The sequence below is a fragment of the Pipistrellus kuhlii genome, unplaced genomic scaffold, assembly GCF_014108245.1.
Source record: "Pipistrellus kuhlii isolate mPipKuh1 unplaced genomic scaffold, mPipKuh1.p scaffold_m20_p_29, whole genome shotgun sequence".
NCBI lineage: Eukaryota > Metazoa > Chordata > Mammalia > Chiroptera > Vespertilionidae > Pipistrellus > Pipistrellus kuhlii.
This window is the reverse complement of record NW_023425528.1, coordinates 4,706,856-4,729,236: the sequence shown is the minus strand read 5'-3', so window position 1 is coordinate 4,729,236 and position 22,381 is coordinate 4,706,856. Positions and strand designations below refer to the sequence as shown.

Sequence of the window (22,381 nt, the reverse complement as noted above, 5' to 3'; positions counted from 1 at the left end):
TCGGAGATCTTATATGTTACAATATGCTGTGCTGTTAATTATGGTGTTTCTATCATACATTAATCCTCAGCTTCTTCATCTATAAAATTAAGGGTTGGACAAAATAATGTCTAAGTTTTCTGCCAGCTTGGACATTTTGTGGTTATATGATCATCGGTTCAACGCTTTTTAAAAAGAGAATGTCAGCCAGAAATATTGAAATCAAATTTTATTTTTGGAAAATGACATTACACACATCTTGCAAATGTACATAGAAATGAGAATGAGATGAAAACAAAGTTTGAGAGCCAAAATAATTGCAAGAGCAGCTCTTTGGCTGTCTGGTATTAAATGCTGTGAATCTGTAGCATTCACAGTTCACAACACGCTACACACATGGGGAACTTCTCTAGACTTTGAAGTCCTCTGTCCAAAGAAAGCCCTCATCAAATTGTGGAAGGAGGAAGAGGGAGATTAACAGGAACAGGAGATGAAAAGGGTCTGCTCCAGCTGTTTTACATGGGCCTCCCCAATATACACCAGTCCATGTGAGAACAGCAAACTGAAAAGAATGCTTTCTTAGAACACTGTTTTTGAATCAGTTTAAGAGTAGGCTAGGCATTGCCTTGGAAATTAGCAGCAATGCATATAAACTCATGTCTTCGCCTTTTATGGTTATACTATTCTAAAGGGGCAGCTAAAATTTCCTAAATATGTGTTGTCTTTGTTTTTCTTTGCTTTCTTTTTTTTTAAATAATTATTCGTCATTGATCAAGTAGAGCTGTCTGAAGTCTCCAAATATCTCAAAACTGCTGCTTGAATAGGTATATCATTGTCCACTGTCATCTGATTATATATGATTCTGAGAACTATTTAATTCTGCTAATCAAATAGCCAATACCACTTCCAATTTGCCATAGATTTTTATGCAAATAGGAGTTGAATCTTTGATCATAACGTTATTCTTTGAGAATTGGCCAATAACAAACTGTTGAAAGGCTTTTGAAAAATGCCCCCTTTCTCTTTTTTGATTCGTTTGTTCTTTTCTGACCTTACTTGGCAAAAATTATTGGCCCTCCAAATCAGTTAGTTACAACTGTAAGACACCTGGGAGCAGGAAGAGGGAGAGGGCAAGGGAATGAGGAGGGATCACAAGGAAGAATATATTATTTTCAGAGGTTAAAATGAGTTATTTAAGAAATGTGATGTACAATACCATGCATTTACTCTCCAAAGCTAGTCACTAGCAAGCTAACACCTTTAACACTACAACCACCAATTACAGCTGTTTTGCTACAGTTACTGAGTTCTAACTACAGCTACAGGGCAGAAAGGGTAGGTTGTTTCCATTTTAAACTTTCTCCCTTTGAAAATGGCCATAAAAACTTTTTCTGTACAAGTTTAATGGCACAAAAAGGTGGCCTAAATGTTTTAAATAACTTACCACATGAGAAATGCAAAATTCAATCAAAACATGCATTTGTTGTGTACAAGTCATAAAAAATCATTGGCTTCAAGCTGCAATATATTACAGGACCATATATTTTGGTATAACGTCTTGCTTGCTCAAATCCTATTAAGAGAACTTATAAAGAAATGGCATTGGAAAGGGCATTCTATATGGTATTGCCAGGCAATGACATTCCCAAAGGCTGTGCATCTCGTTGAATAAATTAACACCTAGAATTTTGCTTCTTCAGGTTTATTAATTACTTTAATGTGGAATGCCTGAACAGATCATGAACAGTTGGTGTCATTAGTAAATGTTTAGGTGAATTTAGTAACAAAAGAAAAAATACATTTCAATTAAATGAATTTTTCCTTTTATATTATAAGTTGTTAAATATCATTTACATTTAACTAAAACCCAACTGCCTATATGCTTAGCTAAAGTAATTCAACATTTGGCAAGCCCAAAACATAAGGTTATTACAGAGAGCTTAATGTGTATCCGTAAAACTTTAAACAAATTGCTCTCTACCCAATATCCCCACCAGCCAAATCAGATGACAGAAGAAATTATTTCCAGTGGTCTCTCATTATATTATATTGCAGCTTTTCAAACTATGAGCAAATTACATAAAATAAATTAATGGTATTTAGCTGATAGGAATCCATGGGTGGATTTTTCTGTTCAGCTGATTATTTCTTAAGCACACTTCACTGTTCCACAAAATGGCAGACTAAAAAGGAACCACAAAGTATTCTATACAGTGCTTGGAAGGCAAAGACCAAAAGATATATGAGCTATAAGGAAACTGCTTTTGTGGATCTGCCTCAAGGAATTACAACTGGAAATGAAGAAAGGGCCAGGTTTGGATTATTCCCAACAATGTATTTCTGACTAGACTGGGGTAGAATCAAGGCTGGCTGAGTATACAAGAAAATCTCAACACCAAGGCAAAATCCCAGGACTAAGAAGAGGCATATGCCCAATGCCTAGATAAGGAGTAAGAGGGGGAAAAGGTTCTGAGTGAACAAAAGAGAGACAAAAGAATTGCAGAGGCTAAAGATGGATGTGTGTACTAAGGAAGGAGATTGTAATAACACAGAATGTAAGAGCAAAAATAGGTGAACTAGAGAAAGAAAGAAAATACAAAGAGATGCACAAGGGAGGTAGAAAGTGGCAAAAAGCCATTGATTTTCTAAGCCTATTTATTCAGAAATAAGAAGCTCCAATGCTTATAAGTTTTTGCCTTCGTTTATAATATTTTTGCTCTGACTTGTGTTGGGACATATGACTTCTCTAAACTAGCTTGTCTTTTTAATCAGGAGCAAGAAAATGTCTTATTTTCCAAAAGAAATTCTGTACTCTCCTAGCCCCAAGCAATCAAGGTAAGACAAGATTGTCTCTGATTGTAGAACATGTTGAAGCCTATAAACTAAGGTATTAAAAATTAGGCAGTTACAGTCTTATTATGACTCTAATTATTGCTTTCAGAGTCTTGTCATATGAGAATCAATGTCACACTACCTAGGCCAAAGTCAGAAGTCTGCATGGAACCTTAAAGGGAAACAAGTAGGAAGCAACACTAACACTGAGAGGCTGATGTAAATAATCATATTAGATCTTTGGGGATGAAGAAAAGCTCTGGGAACCAGGGTGAGGGAGACTGAGGAGGAAGGCACCTTTTCCTGAAGAGATAGGAAGGGCAAAATTCTTTATCCAGGCATATTGAAAGACAGTTGATGGAGAGAGAGTATTTTAGTCTCTGAAAATAAAAAAAATAAATAAAAAATAGAAGAGGCTAGGAGGAGCTGCTGACAGTCCCAGACCACAGTAGGTTTCCCACTGGAGTCAGTGTTTCAAGGGTTTAGAAATGCATTTTCCTCTCAGCACATGTGACTTAGTTGCTGTGTGGCTAGCCAGAGGGAACTCATTTTAAAGAAAATACCTATGTTTTCTTAGTCCAAAATCAGTCTTCAGGGATGATTGAAGATAATTCACCAAATATTAACAGCACTAGACTGGGTCTGAGCCACCAACAGCCAGAGAGTCTGTTGGAGATGCCTCTCCAGCCAAAAGGTGTTCATGAGAAATCAATTAAGTATCATTGCTCCAGGTGGTCACAACTATATTGAAGAGGAAAATCTGTATAAAATCATAGAACAGCAGACAAGGCTAAATATAGAGTCCTCTTCTTGGGACAGAGGCAGAATGTGACAGTGGGCCTTAATTCTGTGTAGATTTCAGGTCCCAACACAAAGGAGTCTGATCCCTCTTCCATCCCAGATAAGTTTTAAAACACTGATCATTTACTTAGAAAATCAACCTAACAGCCAAATCCTTTTATGCAATGAGGATAATGCATGAGTAAAGATGCTGTCCTTGGATATCCAAGTGGCCCCATGTGGTCAAGGACAAGTTCCAAAAGTTTCAATGTTGTTGTTTTATTAAGAAATCTCCAGTGTCTTTCATTTCCATAACAAACTAGGTGATGAAGGAGGTTATTCAAACTTCACCATCCTAGTGCATCTGTCTGGGGAAGTCTTTTGGCATAGATGTTTCTGATAAGGGCTGGTCTTTGGAAACATCCTCATCAGTGTGTTAGAGCTTATTTTGAGGACATTGGCCAGCTTGTTCCCTTGTCCAAAGAGGACATGTGTGAGGGTCTTCAAATCCTCACCAGAGGATATGCCAAGAGACAGACAGAAAGAGAGAGAGAGAGAGAGAGAGAGAGAGAGAGAGAGAGAGAGAGAGAGAGAGAGAGAGAGAGAGAGAGGAAGAGCCTTGCTGCAAGGAAAACTATGTGTTCAGAACTTGTTACCCTGGTTTCTGGAATGGAAGGCCACAGGAGTAGTGTATACAAGATCAGTATGGTGTGTTGAGCACATAGCTTGCTATTTTAGTGCAAACACAAGGAGCCAATGTTTAACATCAGCCAGAGCACATTTTAGTCACGAAGTCCTTTGCTTATGCTTAGAAATTGTCCCCATGTGACAGGATGGCTATGGGGACATTGTGAATGAGGACAATCACAGCAAGGCCAGGTTATTTTCTCTAGCTAGTCTCACTCCCATCTTTTAAAGGAAATCATTGCCAGTGAATGGTAGTCACACTTGTTTAAAAAGGACTGAAAAGCCATCTCAGAAATTTGGATGAACAAAGATATTGTTCCCTCTTCCCTCCTTTCTTTGCTCTAAGAACAAGAAATATTTTTCTCAACCTATGAAGATCAACCAGTATAAGATGAGATGAAGTTAGCTGTCTAGGAAAATCAGTCTTTCTATATCCAATCTGGACAAGGCAGGGGGTCAGAATGCTGTTCTGAGGGATCCTCAAGGTGGGCCAGTGATCCCCTGTGTTGTATGGACATGATCATAGACCCCGTTGGTACTGTCCTCATCTATTCCTCTTTAGAAGACATCTGCAATCCATGTGAATGAAAACCATGTAAATACAAGGAAAATAGCTGTGTTAGGTTGTTGGGTGGATTTCCCACTGAGATCATGGCAACATATGGCTCCAAGATGCAACTTGACCATGGAAAAGTATTCTCAGGAGCATAGTGGAAGGCAATATAGTTCAGTGGACCAGGCTGTGGAATAAGAGTCAGGAGATATGCGTTCTAATCCTAGGCTTGTCTCAAGCCAGCTGTGTTACCTTCAGGAAATTACTTCTGCATCTTCATTCCTGGCTTGAAAATGAGAAATTTGGAGTAGATGATGTGATCTCATGGTTCCTTCCAGCTAGAAAACTCTATAATTCAATCTAGGCTAATACTAAGGTCCATAAAGACACAAAGAAATCATGCTAATGGCTATCCTTTCCAAAAACAGTGAAGAGAAAAGGATATTTTCTCTCAATTTACCCCTAGTTAACACTACTTATGAAGTTGTTCAATCTAGTACCCATATGTACATTTTCCCATTCTTTGTCCCTATTTCTAGTTCGGTAAGGGAGAATATTAGGAGGTAGGAACAAGCAATACATGGATTGTGTGTGTGTGTGTTTATATGTGTTTGTGAAAGAGAAAAGATAATTTGGGGAGTGGAGGCAAATGGCTGCTGAATGATATTTGCTAACTGTGCAGGAGGTAAAAAAATGGAACTTTAGTGGTAAAACTGGACTGGTTAAAATTGGGAATGAATGTGAGGGTGATGGTGCTCAGTTACATTTTTCTTTGTTGCCTTGAAAATGGGCCCGAGACAATGGTGCAGTGAAGGCCTGGGGGTTGGGGGGTGAAGGGGTCAGTGGGGAGAAATAAGGGAACATCTGTAATACTTTCAATAATAATGATAAATTAAAATTAAAATGCAATTATTGAAGGATTGAATTTTGAACTACACCAAATCCCTCTGAAGTGGGATTACAGAAACATTTCCCTATAATTTATTACAAGAAAGATGGAAAATCAGCTATTATTATAGATACTTGTTGGTTTAAATATTATTGTAATGAAAATATGCCATTTAGTTGTTTTTTTTTAATGATACATATGCTCTACAAGGGAAGAAATGCTCAGAGTTAGCATAGGACCTGGACCTGAGGAAATCTCAATTCCTCTTCTGGTCCTGCTTTTTCAAGCAGGTCATTTAGCTGCCTCAAACTCTGTTTCTGTTTCATTTTAGTTTGAAGGAATTGGACTAAATGATATATAGAGAAAAGGAAAAATCTTTGGAAGTCTGGCTTAAAGTTTAAAAACAGACTGCCTACCACTGTATACACCACCACTCCAATCCCAAGTACCAGTTTTTCCTATTTAACCACAAATTGTTATGGGAGAAACTATCCAAACTTTGAACTTGTAGAAAGAAGGAGGTAAGCAACATGGGCTTCTTAAGGGGTTCTAACAAGCCTACAAATAGAGGACAAATGCCAAAATAGATTTTTATAATTTGGGGTTCTTCAATGACCAATTTAATCAGGAATCAGTACTACCATCATTTGGACACTTCTTGAACCAAAAAATATTTTTCATAGTTAACACCATCTGAAGCTTGTCTAAGGGGCATCTGAACTACTCCTTGCACCATTGAATTCTCTTCTACACAGTTCTCATCAGCAATGCCACCAAGTTGCCACTGATCCATGTTGGTATATCCTGTCATATCTCCTAATTATGAAGTGGTTGTGCGTATGTGTGCATGCACGTGCGCACGCATACACACACACACACACACACACACACACACACACACACACACACACAAACACACAGCTCATTCCTATTAAAGTGGAAGAACAACTGAAAGTCATCCCATAGCCAAGCAGCCACTTGGTTCCGAATGCCACACCTTTCCAACTATCTGCACAATTACAAAGAAATTTTTTAAAATCTTCATTTCTGCTAAAAGCAAACACAGAATTGGCATGCATGGCTTTTACTTATATTTAGTTGTCTTCACCATTATGGGCTATGATTACAGACAAAAAGCAGTGTTATAAATCTGTACTAACAATTATTTCAAATATCCAGTCCTTAGCGAAGCAAAATCCTTTCTAGTGTTAAAGACAAAAGAAAGTTTTCTATGTCTTCAATATGAAATATTAGGGTTATAGATAAAAAAAGAGTTGCTTAAAATGTGCCATAACATTTCATTTAAGATATAATTAGAATGTCTGGCCCACACTGAAATTATTAATGTAAGCATAACTATTTAAAAGTTGTCAAAAGACTGTTTCTATTGAATTGGCCTCTGATATTTATTTTGTTTTCTCCTGGAGGTTTCTGTTTGCCAGTAACAGCACAATTCCTAAACTACGTTGCTCTGCATTTATTTATTTATTTATTTATTTTTTTTTGGTAAATTTTCTGCATGTGTTTTTTTAGACAAAAGAAAAATCACCAGTTTATAAAAAAGGAGCCTGAAGAGTTTGCTCCTGGAATATAGACATGAAGTTTTATAAAAAGGATAGTGGTTTCTTGCTATAAAAAGCGACCAAAAGGTGTCAGACCTGAAAAAAAAAATCTCACAGTTTTTTTCAGTTTTGGCTGTTTACAAGGCATTCAATAGAACAGAGATAGATGGATACCATTCAGTTTGCATAATAACTTGCTATGTTGGACAGCCTCTTAGACGAATCAGGTATATGAAATCCCTCACCCCCAACTCTAATTAATTGCTTATTGATTCTAAATTGCCCCAGTGGAGCAATTGACAAAAAAAATTCACTGCATTTTATAAACTCTACTTAGATGTCTATAGTGTTTCCCCAATTCTGCCTAGTCTGTTTTAGCCACTCATATGTCATAGTCTTAGGTGTCTGGTGCCAGAATTATAAGTTGCTGGTGTTTCTCCCCATTGACAGCCAGAACTTGTGTTAGACAACAAAAAAGGTGTTAATTTGGGAATGAAGAACAAGACTGGGGAGCTGCCTTGTCATCCTCCCAGGATTTTATAGCATTCTTGAGATTAAGAGACAAGGGGGTATTAGTGATTTTGTGTTTGTCACTCTTGGATTTGCCAATTATTTTTTTTCACACACACACACACACATTTTAAGTGCTATGCATGTAAACATCCCTCTATGAAAGAAAAACTGTCATGTATAAGCAAAGTTACCAGGATACAATAATGCAGATGCCTAAGTATTCAATATAAAGATCATGGACTAGCACATTTTGAATCCCTGGAAAGTTACCCCAAATGATGGTTATCAATCTAGCTCTTATAATTGGTAACTATAGATCAGTGGCCTAGAGGAGAAATCACAAAAAAATTAAACCCAACATAGTATGGTGTGTTTTTAAAAATAACTACAACAACAAAGATAAAAACTTGAAAGCACCAATAGCCCTGTTGGACACTTGAGCAGAAGTACCCTATTGTTAACAGTAATCTTGGATTTGTACTCTGGACTCTGAACACGCTTTCCTCCTTCACATAGAATCACCAAGTGAATCTGAGTCATCCAAAGACAGAGGCAGGTACAGGTCCTATAAGAAAATAAGAGGAGAAGTTAATTTTCTTTTTCTTAACAACTTGGGCTCCAAAATGGACAATATTATATGATTGCTTTGTTTTTTAATATTTTCCCTAATGTTATTTTGAAATAATTATAGATTTATAGGACATTTAAGTATAGGGAGGTATCTTTGTACCAATGTATTCTTCACTCAGTTTCCTCAATGGTAACATCTTGTAGGTTTCCATTTATGTGTGTGTGTGTGTGTGTGTGTGTGTGTGTGTGTGTGTGTGTCTATGTGTGTGTGTTCCCATGCTATTTTACCACATGTGTATAGTTGTGTGACCTCCACCACAATCAAGATACAGAACTGTATTTCAGGCTCTCTTGTGCTACAACTTTATGTCAACATCCATTCCTCTCACATCCCAAAGCCCCAGTAGCCAATAATCTGTTTCCCATCTAAAATTTTGACATTTCATGAATGTTATATAAGTAGACCATACAGTATGTAACCATTCACCCATTGAAGGATATGAGGGATTATTCCAGCTTTGAGCTATTACAAATTAAACTGCTATAAACTTCCACACACTAGATTTTTATATAAATATACATTTTCATTTCTCTGGATAAAGTCAAGGATACAATTGCTGAACAGTATGACAATTGCATATTTAGTTTTGTAAAGGCTGCGATATTGTTTTCCAGAATGGCTATATCATTTACATTCTTACCAGAAAAGTATGTGATTCAGTTTATCCACATCCTCACCAGCATTTTGTGTTTTCATTAATTTTTATTTTAACAATTTTTGTGGGTTTGTATTGATATTTCATTGTGGTTTAAATTACCCTGATTGTGAATGCTATTAAATACATTTTCCTGTGCATATTTCACATGTGTAATTCCTCCTCAGTGAAATGTTTCTTCATGCCTATTGATCATATTCTAATTGGTTTTTTTCTTATCATTGAGTTTTAACAGTCATTTTTATATTCTATATATGTCTTAGGCTAAATATGTGTCTTGCTAATATTTTCCTCCCAGTTTGTAGTTTGTGTTTTCATACCATTGGCACAGTTTTTGACATAGCAAAGTTTTTAATAGTTTTGATAAGGTCCAATGTATCAATTTTTCTTGTAGGATGTGCTTTTTGTTGCCAAGCTTATAATTATTTGCCAAGCAGAAGATCAGAAGATTTTCTTCTGTTTTCTTTCTGAATGTTTTACATTTACATATAAAATCCATGTTTTAATTAAATTTTAACATGAAATGTGAATTTTAGATTAGGGGTATTTTTTAGCCAATAGATATACAATTGCTCCAGCACCAATTTTTAAAAAGGTTACTTTTACTCCATTCACTGCCATTTGCACCTTTGTCAAAAATCAGTTGTGAATATACTAGTATATGTAGGTTTATTTCAGGCTCTGAGAAAACTGCCTGAACAAATGCTTAGCCCAGAAAATGTACCCTATCTACTTCCATTTCCAGATACTTCCATTTATAACCATTAGAATTCATGAATCCAATACTGTTCCAAGCCTTATTTATTGTCTTTAGGAGATGGGGAAATTAAATGACATTGCGTGTTGTTGTTTTTTTTTTTTGTTTGTTTGTTTGTTTTTTCAATTGTCCCCAGAATTCAATTTGGAGATCCTTGTGATTACTCTTGTATTTACTTCACCCATTGGTCTAAAGCAGTGGTTTTCACATTTCTCTCAATGTCTCTTCTTCTCTCTTTCAATCCTCTATTCATTTGAAATTTTCTTGGATGCCCAATCAAAAAATAAAATAAAATAACCAGACATTGGGGAGGCAGGATCTCACCCACCTCCAAATGAAACACAATTTGAAAACCACTGGTTTCATTCATGTTATCAGCAAGATACTAATGGGAAATAGAAAAGTTTAGGGACAATTCTATGGATATTTAATGGACCTACTTTGCTAAAACAAAGACATAGAAATTCAGCAGAGAAAGTCCAAGAAAATTGGAAAATGCAGTTTCTCTTTGAGGTAGAAAAAAAAAAGTGATGATGAGAAAGAGGGACAAGAATGGGAAGGAGAATGACTTATTTATCTAACATTAAAATGCATTTTTTTTGTAGGAAAGAGGGGCAGTAAAAGTTTTAGGCATCATAGAATGGAAAGGGAAGAAAGATATATTCAGAAACATTAGGTTTTAATTCTGGATAATTAGTACTATAGCATTGAACAAGTTTTTTTTTTAATATTGGTTTCTTAAACAAGAAAATGCAGACTTTGGAATGGACAATCTGTAATGTATCTTCCAATTCTGTGGCTATTATTTGGAACTCTCAAGGGGATATTAAATAATTTAAAAACACAACAAAGGCAACTGCTGTGAATAGATTCAACTTTCACCACCCCACCATCCCTTCACTGTAACTCACAGGTTTGCAAACATTTTCTGTACATAGCTAGATAGTAAATATTTAGGCTCTCTTTGCTGGCCATATGTACTCTCTGCCACACAGTCTTGTTTGATTGGATTTTGTTTCATTTATAACCCTTTAAAGATGTAAGAAATATTTTTTACTTCTGGGATTCATCCAAAAACAACCAGGCCATAGGTAGGATTTGAAAACCTTGTTTTGTTTTAAACTACCAAACAAACTACCAAACAAGATTTCTTAGAAAATTGATAAATAGGTAGGGAGTACAAGGCTGAAGAAATAATACAGTACAATATAACTTACAAAATAGAATTGAAGTGGCATAGAATGGAGTTGCATCTCTGAAGAGATTTAGTTCTTCAGTACTTGAATATAGTAAATACTGAACATAATCAAATGTATCTTTGAGCTCTAGACTTCCAGAATGGTGAAGAAAGAATCTGAAAACTTGCTTTTACATAAATGTAGTAACACTAAAATAATTGTCAATATTAACTATTTCAAAACTCTAAAAATTAAGCAAAGGCTTGCAACAATCCAATAAGTGTTCATTAAAGAAAAAATGATAAATCTCAGTGAGAATACCAAGACTTATGGTGCTTTAACTCACCTTCTTTCATTCTCTCTTTCTCCAGATACAGGGTAGCTTTGAAAACAAATAGCCTCACCACTACAGTATTTAAAAAACTTCACCCTAGCAACCACTGAACAATGCAGAATGAGTTTGGAGTGCCCCCAAAATACCCTAGTCCTTGAGAATTGTCACTTTTTAACCTGTCTGAAAACTGCACTTATTGGTGCTCTTTATTATTTATTTGACCTAATTCAGAGCACACTTCCTGTGGATAGCCATTTCTTGGAGTATTAATCAGCTGTAATTGCTTAAAATCATAGCTTCCTTAGGTGGGGGAAATATTTGGGGTAAATGAAGCTGCTTAAAACCTTCAAGGAAAAACTGAAGAATTAATGTCCATAGGGGACTTTGAAAGGCACCAACATATTCCCAGTAATCTCTAAATCCAGTACACATTCAGGACTGTGTATTCTCAGAAAAGACTTGAAAGGCCTTTAACCTCTCACCTCTGTTTGCCATTGAGGCCCTGTGCAAGCAGGAATTGAAGATTAAGACAAAGTGTTAAACTGTCTGATAGAGTATTGAAATTATGCCCCAGTACACACCCACAGAGCCTTCAGCAAAGGCTGGGAGACTTATTGGAGCAAGGCATTCAAGAAAATCCAGCAAAATTATCCTTCAACAATAAAGGATAAATCAAGACAGTTCCCAGATAAATAAAGACAGATTATTTGTTACTAGCAAACATGTCCTACAAGAAATACTATAGAGAATCCTTCAGGGAGAAATGAAATAACAAGACAGTACTATAAATCCACATAAGAAATAAAGAAAACAGCCGAAACCGGTTTGGCTCAGTGGATAGAGCATCGGCCTGGGGACTGAAAGGTCCCAGGTTCAATTCCGGTCAAGGGCACGTACTGGGTTGTGGGCATGTCCCCAGTAAAGGATGTGCAAGAGGCAGCTGATTGATTATTCTCTCCCATCGATGTTTCTAACTCTCTATCTCTTTCTCTTCCTCTCTGTAAAAAATCAATAAAATATGTTTTTTTTAAAAAGAAAACATAAGATGGGAAACCATTAAAAATACTAAAGGAATCCACAGTTAGCAAAATCTCAGACATATGCTTAAGCAATTTCTTCACTAATATGGCAATGGAAACTAAAGAGAAAATAAACAAATGGGACTACATCAAAATAAAACCTTTTTGCACAGCAAAAGAAACCATCAACAAATAAACAAGAGAGTCCACTGCATGGGAGAACACATTTGCCAATGTTATCACTGATAAGGGTTTAATCTCCAACAACTACAGGGAACTCATACAACTTAACAAAAAGGAAGATTAAAAAAAAACAATAAAAAAAAATGGGCAAGGGACCTAAATAGATACTTTTTGAAAGAAGACAGAAGGAAGGCCAAAAGACATATGAAAACATGCTCAAAGTCACTAATTATCTGAGAGATGCAAATCAAAATTACAATGCGGTATCATCTCACACCTGTCAGAATGGCCAACATCAACAAATCAACAAATGACAAGTGCTGGTGAGGATGCTGAGAAAAAGGAACCCTCATGCACTGCTGGTGGGAATGCAGACTGGTGCAGCCACTGTTGAGAACAGTATGGAGTTTCCTCAAAAAAGTAAAAATGGAACTCCCATTTGACCCAGTAATCCCACTTCTAGGAATATATCCCAAGAAACTAGAAACACCAGTCAGAAAGTATAGATGAACCCCTATGTTCATAGCACAATTCACCATATCTAAGATTTGGGAGCAGCCTAAGTGCTCATCAGCAAATGAATGGATTAAAACATGGTGGTACATTTACACATTGGAATTCTATGTTGTGGTAAAAAAAGAAGGAATTTTTTACCATTTGCAACAGCATGGATGGAACTGGAGAGCATTATATTAAGTGAAATAAGCCAGTTGGAGAAAGATAAATATCACATGATCTCACTCATTTATGGAATATAATGAACAACATAAACTGATGAACAAAAACAGATCCAAAGACAGAGAAACATCAATCAGACTGTCAAACCTCTGAGGGAAGACAGGGTAGGGTGGGGGTAAGGGGGAGAGATCAACCAAAGGACTTGTATGCATGCATGTAGGCCCAACCAATGAATATAGACACCGGGGGCGGGGGGGGGGGGAGGGTGAGGGCATGAGTGAGGGAGTGGTGGGGCAATGAGGAGATAAGGCCACATATGTAATACCTTAATCAATAAAGAAAATTTTAAAAAGCTAATAGGAGTTGGAGAACATTATGCTAAATGAAATAAGCCAGTCAATGAAAGAAAAATATCACATGATCTCACTCATATGAGGATAATAAAAAAAATCATAAACTGATGAACAAAACGATAGATACAGAGGCAGTAAAGCATCAAATAGAGTAGACTGTCAAATTACAGCGGGCAGGTTAGGGAGAGGTGGAGGAGATAAGAGATCAACCAAAAGACTTATATGCATGCATATAAGAATAACCAATGGATGCAAAATATTGGGGGGTGAGGGCATGTACTGGAGTCGGGGGGGGGGCAATGGTAAGATATGAACACATATAATACCTTAATAAAAAAAGAAATTTCAAAAAAAAGCTAATAGGCATTTAAACATAGTATAGTTACATACAATAACAAAAAATATTTTAGAAAAGCTAAATATAACAGATAGTAAAAATTTATTTTTGTACTCTTTTCTTCTGTTATCCAATTGAAAAGACAACTGCATAAAATAGCAATTATAATAATGTGCTGGTGGAGTTATCTTATATAAAGCTAATAATAAAGAGTTAATATGCTAATTAGACCTGATGGCAATATGACCTTCTTGAATGGCCAGGAGGCAGGGCCAAAGGGCTGCAAAGGTTTAGGCAACTGGGGCTGTGAGGGCCACAGCAGCCTGCGCTGAGAAGGGCTACCCTCGCACAAATTTCATGCACTGGGCCTCTGGTTATATATAATGATGTAATCTCTATGTCAGTAAGAGCACAAAGAGAAGGCAAAAAGAGCAGTGCTATACGAAAACAAAACAATTATATACAATTGAAATTAAGTTGATATTAATTCAAAGTAGATTGTATTATATTAAGGTATTGATTGTAATCTCCTGGGCAAACAGTAAGACAATAACACAAAATAAAAATACAAAAAGGGGAACTAAAATGGTACACTGTAAATATATTTATTTAACACAAAAGGGCAGAAATAAAGGGATAAAGGAACAAAAAAGATATAAGACAAATACAAAATATCAAAAAGGAATGTGCAATTCCCACCTTTTTAGTAGCTGCACTAAATATAGATTAAACACTCAAATGAAAAGGCAGAGATCAGCAGAAAGGGTTGGGGGGGGGGGGACATGATCCATCCTACCCAGTTTGGCTCAGTAGATAGAGCTTAGGCCTGTGGACTGAAGAGTCCTGAGTTTGATTCCAGGTCAGGGCACATGCCCAGGTTACAGACTTGATCCCAAGTGTAAAGCGTGCAGGGGGCAACCGGTAAATGATTCTCTCTCCTCCTCTCTGAAATCAATAAAAATATATTTAAAAAAACACATGATCCAGTTCTATGCTGTTTGAAAGACAGAACTTAGATTCTGAGACACAAATAGGTTGAAAGTTAAAGATGGAAAAAGACGTACCATGCAGTTAGGAAACAAAAGGGAGTTGAAGTGGCTATATTAATATCAGGAAAAAAATAGACTTTAAGACAAAAATTATTATTAGAGGCAAATAAGGACATTTTATAATATTAAAAGGATCACTACATCCCAAAACATAATTGTAAATACAGCGTGTCCAAAAAATGTATACACACTTTTAATACCATTATTAATTCTAATGGGTTAAATCTGAAAAGAAACATCAATTGAGCTCCATGCTATTAAAGTATGTATACATTTTTGAGATACCCTTGTATATATACACTTTAACAGCAGAACACCCAAATACATGAAGAAAAGATGACTCAATTGAAGGGAGAAATAAAGAATTCAATTTTAACAGTTGAAGACTTCAATACCCCAGACCTTCAATAATGAATAGAATCACTAGACAGAAGACCAACAAGAAAAGAGACTTGAACAACACTACAAACAATTATACATCTCTAGAATATTCCATCAAACAACTGTAGAATACACATTCTCCTCAAGTGCTCCTGGAACATTCTACAGTATAAATTATATGTTAAGTCATAAAACAAGTCCAATAAATCTAAAAGTACTAAAATCATGTAAAATGTGTTCTTTGACTACAGTAGAACTAAATTAGAAGGCAAAACAAAGATATTTGGGAAATTCACAAATATGTGAAAATTAAACAACACATTGCTAAATAGCTAATGAGTCAAAGGGGAAACTACAAAATATTCAATTAATAAAAATGAAATAAATAATATAGCAAAAGTTATGGAATCCAGCTAAAGCAATACCAAAGAGAAAAAAAAATTATGAGATGTTCAGTATATGCTAGCTCATAGAAAACAAAGTGTAGTAGATTAGTGGCATCCAGAGCATGGGTAGAGGAGAAAAGACCTGTGATTACTTATGGGCATATTGCTTCTTTTGGGGGTGATGAACATATTCCTGTACAACTGTGGGATTTATTAGAAAACATTAAACTGTACAATTTTAAAAGGTCTACCTTATAGTATGTGAATTATATCTCAATAAACTCTTACTTAAAATTAGTACCTTTGAAAAATTTCACATTGACAGCTAAATACTATTTATGTGATTCTTACATATAAAACCCTATACAGCAATAAGCAATGTATAATGTATATGTGATATTCAGCATGTAATTATGTGTACAAATATGAGACAGTTTTGTAGTAGCTTATGACAACATTGTGACTATTGATGAATTCCACAAATTAAATTTACACAGAAGCAAGTCCACTGTAGTAGAAGGAGCTCAGGATTAAGAATCAGGAGACCTAATATCTAGGCCTAGCTTTGCCTTTTAATGCACCCCCCTCCCCCTTCAGAGCTTTTGTTCTTATATCTAAAAATCAAGGAATATGTGGACTATAAGATCTTTAGGTTTTCTTCTAGTTATAAAAATCTATAAAATGTAATTCAGATCATTGCATTTTTTTTTCTTTATACCAAAGCAAAGAAAATTAAACACTGCCAAGTTATTGAACTCCCTGGACATTTTTTAAACAGTACAAAGGGGTCTTTTCATTAGGGAGACCACCATCATAGAGTCCCACCACTCTGAACCACTGGGCTTCAGCATTCACCCCTGCTCTTAATTGTTCATGTAACAGATCTTTCAATGTAGTTGTTTGGCTAGTGGAAATAATTATGAGAAGATTGTTCCAGACTCTTATCTCAGAGGACAGGGGAACAGGCCTCAGGGTAGAAACTTGAGGAGACTCCACTAACAGCTGCTCTGTCTTGGAATGGGTACAGTTAGATACAGGCCATGGAAAGAATCCATATGACTAGGCTTAAGTGTGAACGTCTGTCCTCCATCAATTTATTTAATATTCAAAATATATTACCTTGTATGGGTAAAACAATGTTTAGAAAAAAGAATTATCTCAACATTCTGTTTTTGTTGATTGATATGTATAAATACAGAAATACACATATTGCTTAACAATACACATAATTTGCACCTGAAATTCATTTGCTTAGTCCCTTGGAGCCCTACAGAACAAAATGTTTGTAACAAGTACAGCTGTGCTGGCGATATTTTTGCATTAGAGGAAACAAAATCTTAGTCTCTGGTCCAATAAGCTTATAGTCCAAGGAAAGTCAGAGAGGAGTTTTAAGAAACCTGGCTTCTAGTTTGAGTTTGCTTTTCCCCAAATGTGTTCTGCATTTTTCTTATGGTTTGGCTTTGTTTTTGCTGATTTTTAAAATTTTATTTATTTTTTATTTTTTCCATCACCGCTTATCCACTCTCTGCCCTCTTCCACCCCCTCAATCACCACACTGTTGTCCATGAGTTCTCTCCCTTTTTTTCTTTTTTCCTAATCTACCCCCCCCTTCTCCCCCTTGGCTGCCCCACCAGTGCTGTCTGCCTGCTCTCCATCTATGAGTTTGTCTCTATTTTGCTTGGTAGTACAGTTTGTTTATTAAATTCCACATGTGAGTAAATTTTTTTAAAGCTGAAACTCCCTGTTCTCTACACCAGTGATCAAAAGCCTACCCAGGCTTCAAGGGCCAACTTAAATGTCACCTAGTCTGTAAAGCTTTCCTTGTCTCCCATCTTCTTTTGTGCTCCTGTAGTCCTTTTGTTCCCTCTTGATTATACTACCAAAATCCACTTAGAGTCATGTCTCTGATTTAAGGGTCAGGATCCTGCTTTGTTCATCTAACTATCCTCCAAGCACTTACAGGATGACAAAAAAAAAAGTCTGGAAAAACAGAATCAATGTATATTTAAGTAATATTAGTTACATTTTCAGATAGTATGTCAAATACATTTTCCTCCAATCTCCAGACAACTTTGCAAACAAAATGCCTCCAAATTTAAAGCCATAAGTACAACACTAATCTGTAAAAAATATAAAAATAAATGAAAAATATATGTTTCTAAGCTTTTTGTACATCTTTAATATGTTACCTTCTCCCAATTGTTGAATCATACTAGAGCTGTCTTTAACCCCGGCCCTTCCTTCTTCTCACCTATAAAATAGAAATGCTACCTGCCCTATCTTTTTCAAAGGGTTATCACAAAGGTAAGTGAGAAGATGGCTATGCAAAAAGATTAAGCAGAATAGAAATGCAAAATGTTGTTCTCATTAACTATACAAGGATTTATTTTGTGTCCATATTGTAGTACTTGAGTATGCGGACTTTGGCTAACCCCATCACAGCTGCATTAAAGAGGATTCTCCATAAGCTGCTTAAGAGGGGAAGCCAAGAGGCTGATTACAGCTTTGGGCCCTGCCAGGGTCATCAAAAGTTACCAAAGGGATGCTAGGACTTCAAGTTTCTTTCCAATTGCACAGGAGGAAAGTCATGGCCTTAGCCACCTGCTTCCTGTTTCCACCATGATTCACACCTTTCAGGTCTACTTGGATGGACATTCAGATGAGACCAGCTTAGGTCCACTGTCCAAAGACCTTAATGGTGTTAAGGTTCAGGTGGCTGTGTTAAAGGAGGAGCAATAAGTTGAGACTAGAGCCTCAGGGGGGCTGAGCCAAGGTCACAAGATACTTTTTAACTTATTTAGGAAAACCAGTTAACTTTCCATCATTGCTTCCTGATAGGATGCACCAAGAGAGGCACAGAATCACTTCTATGACGCTTCTGCTCCAAGTGCATAATCTGAATTTAATAACAAGAAATTAACAGACAAACCTAAAATTAAAAAAACTTTACACTACATAACGGGTCTGTACTCTTCATTTGTATAATACAGTGTCCTAAAATATTCAAAAAAGACTCAAGAATGGTACTATATTAAAGAATACTGCCAAAACCGGTTTGGCTCAGTGGATAGAGCCTCTACCTGCAGACTGAAAGGTCCCAGGTTTGATTCCGGTCAAGGGCATGTGCCTTGGTTGTGGATGTTTCTCTCTCATCGATGTTTCTAACTCCCTATCCCTCTCTCTTCCTCTCTGTAAAAAAATCAATTTTATATATATATATATATATATATATATATATATATATATATATATGTATATGTGTATGTATATGTATATGTATATTAAAGAATACTAAAGAAACATGGACAATGAAGGCACTGTGTCATCCTGAATTGGATCCTGGCCATAAAAAGAATGTTACTAGGGCACATGATAAAATTCGAATATGGACTGTAGATGCTAGTATCATGGCAGAGAAAATTTCCTGATTTTGATAGCTAAAATAAATAGTAAAGTATGTGTGTGTGTGTGTGTGTGTGTGGGAGAGAGAGAGAGAGAGAGAGAGAGAGAGAGAGAGAGAGAGAGAGAGAGAGAGAGAGAAGAGAGAGAGAAAACAAAAAAGTAAAGTCAATGGGGCAAAATATAAATAACTAGTCAATCTGTGTAAAGACTATACAGAAGTTCTTTGTTATTTTACAACTTCTGTAAGTATGAAATTATATCAAAGTGAAAAACTTAAAAATGACTTAGAATTAAACCAAAATATAATTTTAAGAATTTGCTGTAAAAATTATATAATTCAGTACTAACTTGGTTGGTTTGCTTAACTGTCATTAAAAGAGTTATTTTAAAATTAAAATGACACACTGAATATTTCACAGTTAAACAGTTAAGGCCTGGCAATGTTGCCACCTATAGCTTGTTCTAATTCTTCAGTGGTTAAATTAGATTTAGAATTGACTACTAAATAAATAAATAAGTAAGCAAGCAAGCCTGCAAACCCAACAAGGAGAAATGGTTTAACTCACCTCACTGGGCTTATGAATAATAGAATTTCAGCCTGAATGAACTTAGCATGTCAAATTAAAAGCTGAATGACTCACGAGCGCAGACCAAATATATTCCCATGTTTCTCCCAGCTATTTGGGGTAGGTACTAATATAAGGTGCTGGGGTAGGTCACACTTCTCAGGGAAAATATAAGGGCAGAAATGCATACGGCAAATATAAAGTAATAAGTAATGTAGCATATAGGATGTTCTGTGTAGAGAGTGGAAAAGTAGAATTAGGCTACTCCCCATCTTGGAATATCCACATTAACAAACTGCTGCTCAAAAGAATAACTGAAAGCTCTCTGCAAAAGTAATTTTCATTCATCTCACAATTTCTGAGTAATGTTGGCTACATAAACAGTTCAGCATCTCCTCCTTAGGGGAAACCAAATAGCTCAGCAGGACAATCAGAAGGTTCTGGTCAGGGTCAATATCATAGGTTAAAAGGGTCACTCAAGGAATGCAACAGACATTAGGTATGATGGAGCAGGTAATGGTCAGATTAACCAGGAAATTAAAACCCAAATGCAGAGAAAAGGAAATGAAAATGGATGTCAGGTAGTGGTATACTGTTAAATATTTAACCACTGACTTTATGTAGGAACAAAACAACCTTGATTTGTAGTCTTTGCTGATTCCCATGGTATAAATCTTCCTACAACAGCTGTGTTCTAGTTACCAACACAATATCACTGAACACACAGTTGGGAAGCAATGTACAGTCAGGTCTCGTGACCTTGTACAAACTGAATCCAGCCATACTACTGGCAATAATCTGGATACCAGTCCTCTGTCTGCTACTACCTAGTAATGTTACTACACTAAGTAGCTTAAGGTTTCAATTTCCTACTCTGTAAAATATTAACCTCACAAGATCACAGAAAGAATCAAATGAAACTAGTTTAATTCCATCTTAGATCTCCAACTTTGACCATCTATGGTTCTGTGATGCAGTTAGCCACATTGGTGAATTTTGCCTTTTCCCATCTCACACCAAATCTGTGAACAGGCAAAATACAAGAGAATCAGAGAATAGAGCTCTACAATGTTCCAATTAGAGCAAAAACCACATTTATATCACCTCAGAGATGAGGCAGTAACCACTCAATATTTTCTATACAGAGGAGATTTCTGGATATTAATCTATTTTAGAAGTGGAGCTAGATAATCTATACACTTCTATTATTTTAATGGTATATTTATCTGAGATGACTTAGAAGTGCACATGATGCCTAGGACCAATGGAGTATACATATATGCCCTCTCTTCCAATGCTGCATCATAATCTGTCTGCAAATACATAGTGAAACTAGGATCTGTTCATATTTTGAGGTCCAGCAAATCTAAAGGAACTCAGTGCTAACTTTCTTTGAGTGCTACACTTATGTCACTCCTATTGACTGGTGCCTATGAGACATAAGTTGCCTTTAAGGTCCTCTTCACTATGCCTCTGAATTGGACAGACAAGTGCTCAATCCATCCCCCGACTCAGTTATTTGGTGACACCATTAGCTCAGAATGCAGAGTTGGGACCTCTGTACCTCTACCTTTTGGGTAAATGTAATCAGTATTAAATAAACCAGGGTCAGAGGATTACATAAAAGTGAATGGAAGCTAGACCCCTGCTGTGATTTTCAGGGCTTCACACTAATGGACCAGATGAAAAGAAATTATAGCCTTGATGTGTCATTGAAGCTGATGGAAGAGAAAACCGTAACCAAGCCAATCAAAAAAGTCCAAATGTAAAGGGGTATAGTAAGGTATAAGAGACATAATACCTTGTGCTTCCGGAGGCTGCCAGGACTGGTAGGTGTGGAGATGGGAGACTGCTTAGACTTGGGGGTAGAGAGCTGGCTGCTGGATGTTCCATTTGCTAGCCCAAGGCAAGAGAAAAGGAATGGATAAAAATCAACAGCATATCTTTTCCCTCTGCAGATATTAAAGACATTCAAACAAGGCACACATACAAACAAGTTATTTGATGAGTAGGACAAAGGTGAAAAGAAACACATTCCTCAGAAAGACATTAAGTGCAGTCCTCTCATTAATCAGATCTCTGAGCAGTGCAAGGCAGCAATCCTCCCACCCTTTCCCTTGAGTGCTTCAAATTACAGAGTCTGGTTCTTTTCAAACTTTTTTCATATTCATTACCAAGTTTGACCTTAACAACATTTTTGTGAGGTAGTCTGGGAACATATTATTTTGCTTCAATTTTGTAAGTGATAAAAAAAGTGAGGCACAAAGAAATTTTGTGCCTTAGCTTTAAAGGAGAGGAAATATGGGTGGTTCAACCAAGGCACATCCCTTTTGGTAGCAGATGATGTGGCAGGTTCAGGAAAGCCCCATTGTCAATCTCTCTCCACTCTCTCTTTTCCTGCTCAACTTATCCTCTCCCCTCCCCACACACTCTTCCCTACCTCATCCTGAGCAAAAAGAACAAAAGGAACAAAAGAGAAAAGGGACTAGTCAGAAAGAAGAATTAAGAAGTAAAGTAGAGCCCTAGCTGTTTTTGGATCAGTGGATAGAGCATCAGCCTGTGGACTGCAGGGTCCTGGGTTTGATTCCAGTCAAGGGGAAAATGCCCAGGTAGGTAGTGGCTTGGTCCCCACTGCAGGGGGGAGGGGGAGCTGCATGAGGCAGCCGATCAATGATTC

General features: G+C 36.5%; 1 protein-coding gene across 2 annotated transcripts in view; it reads right to left on the bottom strand.

The window, feature by feature from the left end:
* Window positions 1-8,197: 8,197 nt before the first annotated feature.
* The window catches only part of DCX (doublecortin), a 165,404-nt gene continuing 151,220 nt past the window's right edge, over window positions 8,198-22,381 (bottom strand). For both annotated transcript variants that reach the window (XM_036454443.1, XM_036454445.2), the window contains exons 6-7: window positions 21,506-21,600; window positions 8,198-8,360 (exon numbers count right to left, since the gene is read on the bottom strand). In XM_036454443.1, coding sequence (XP_036310336.1) covers window positions 8,304-8,360; window positions 21,506-21,600 — 152 coding nt within the window. In that variant the 3' untranslated portion in view covers window positions 8,198-8,303. The remainder of the gene's footprint in view (window positions 8,361-21,505; window positions 21,601-22,381) is intronic.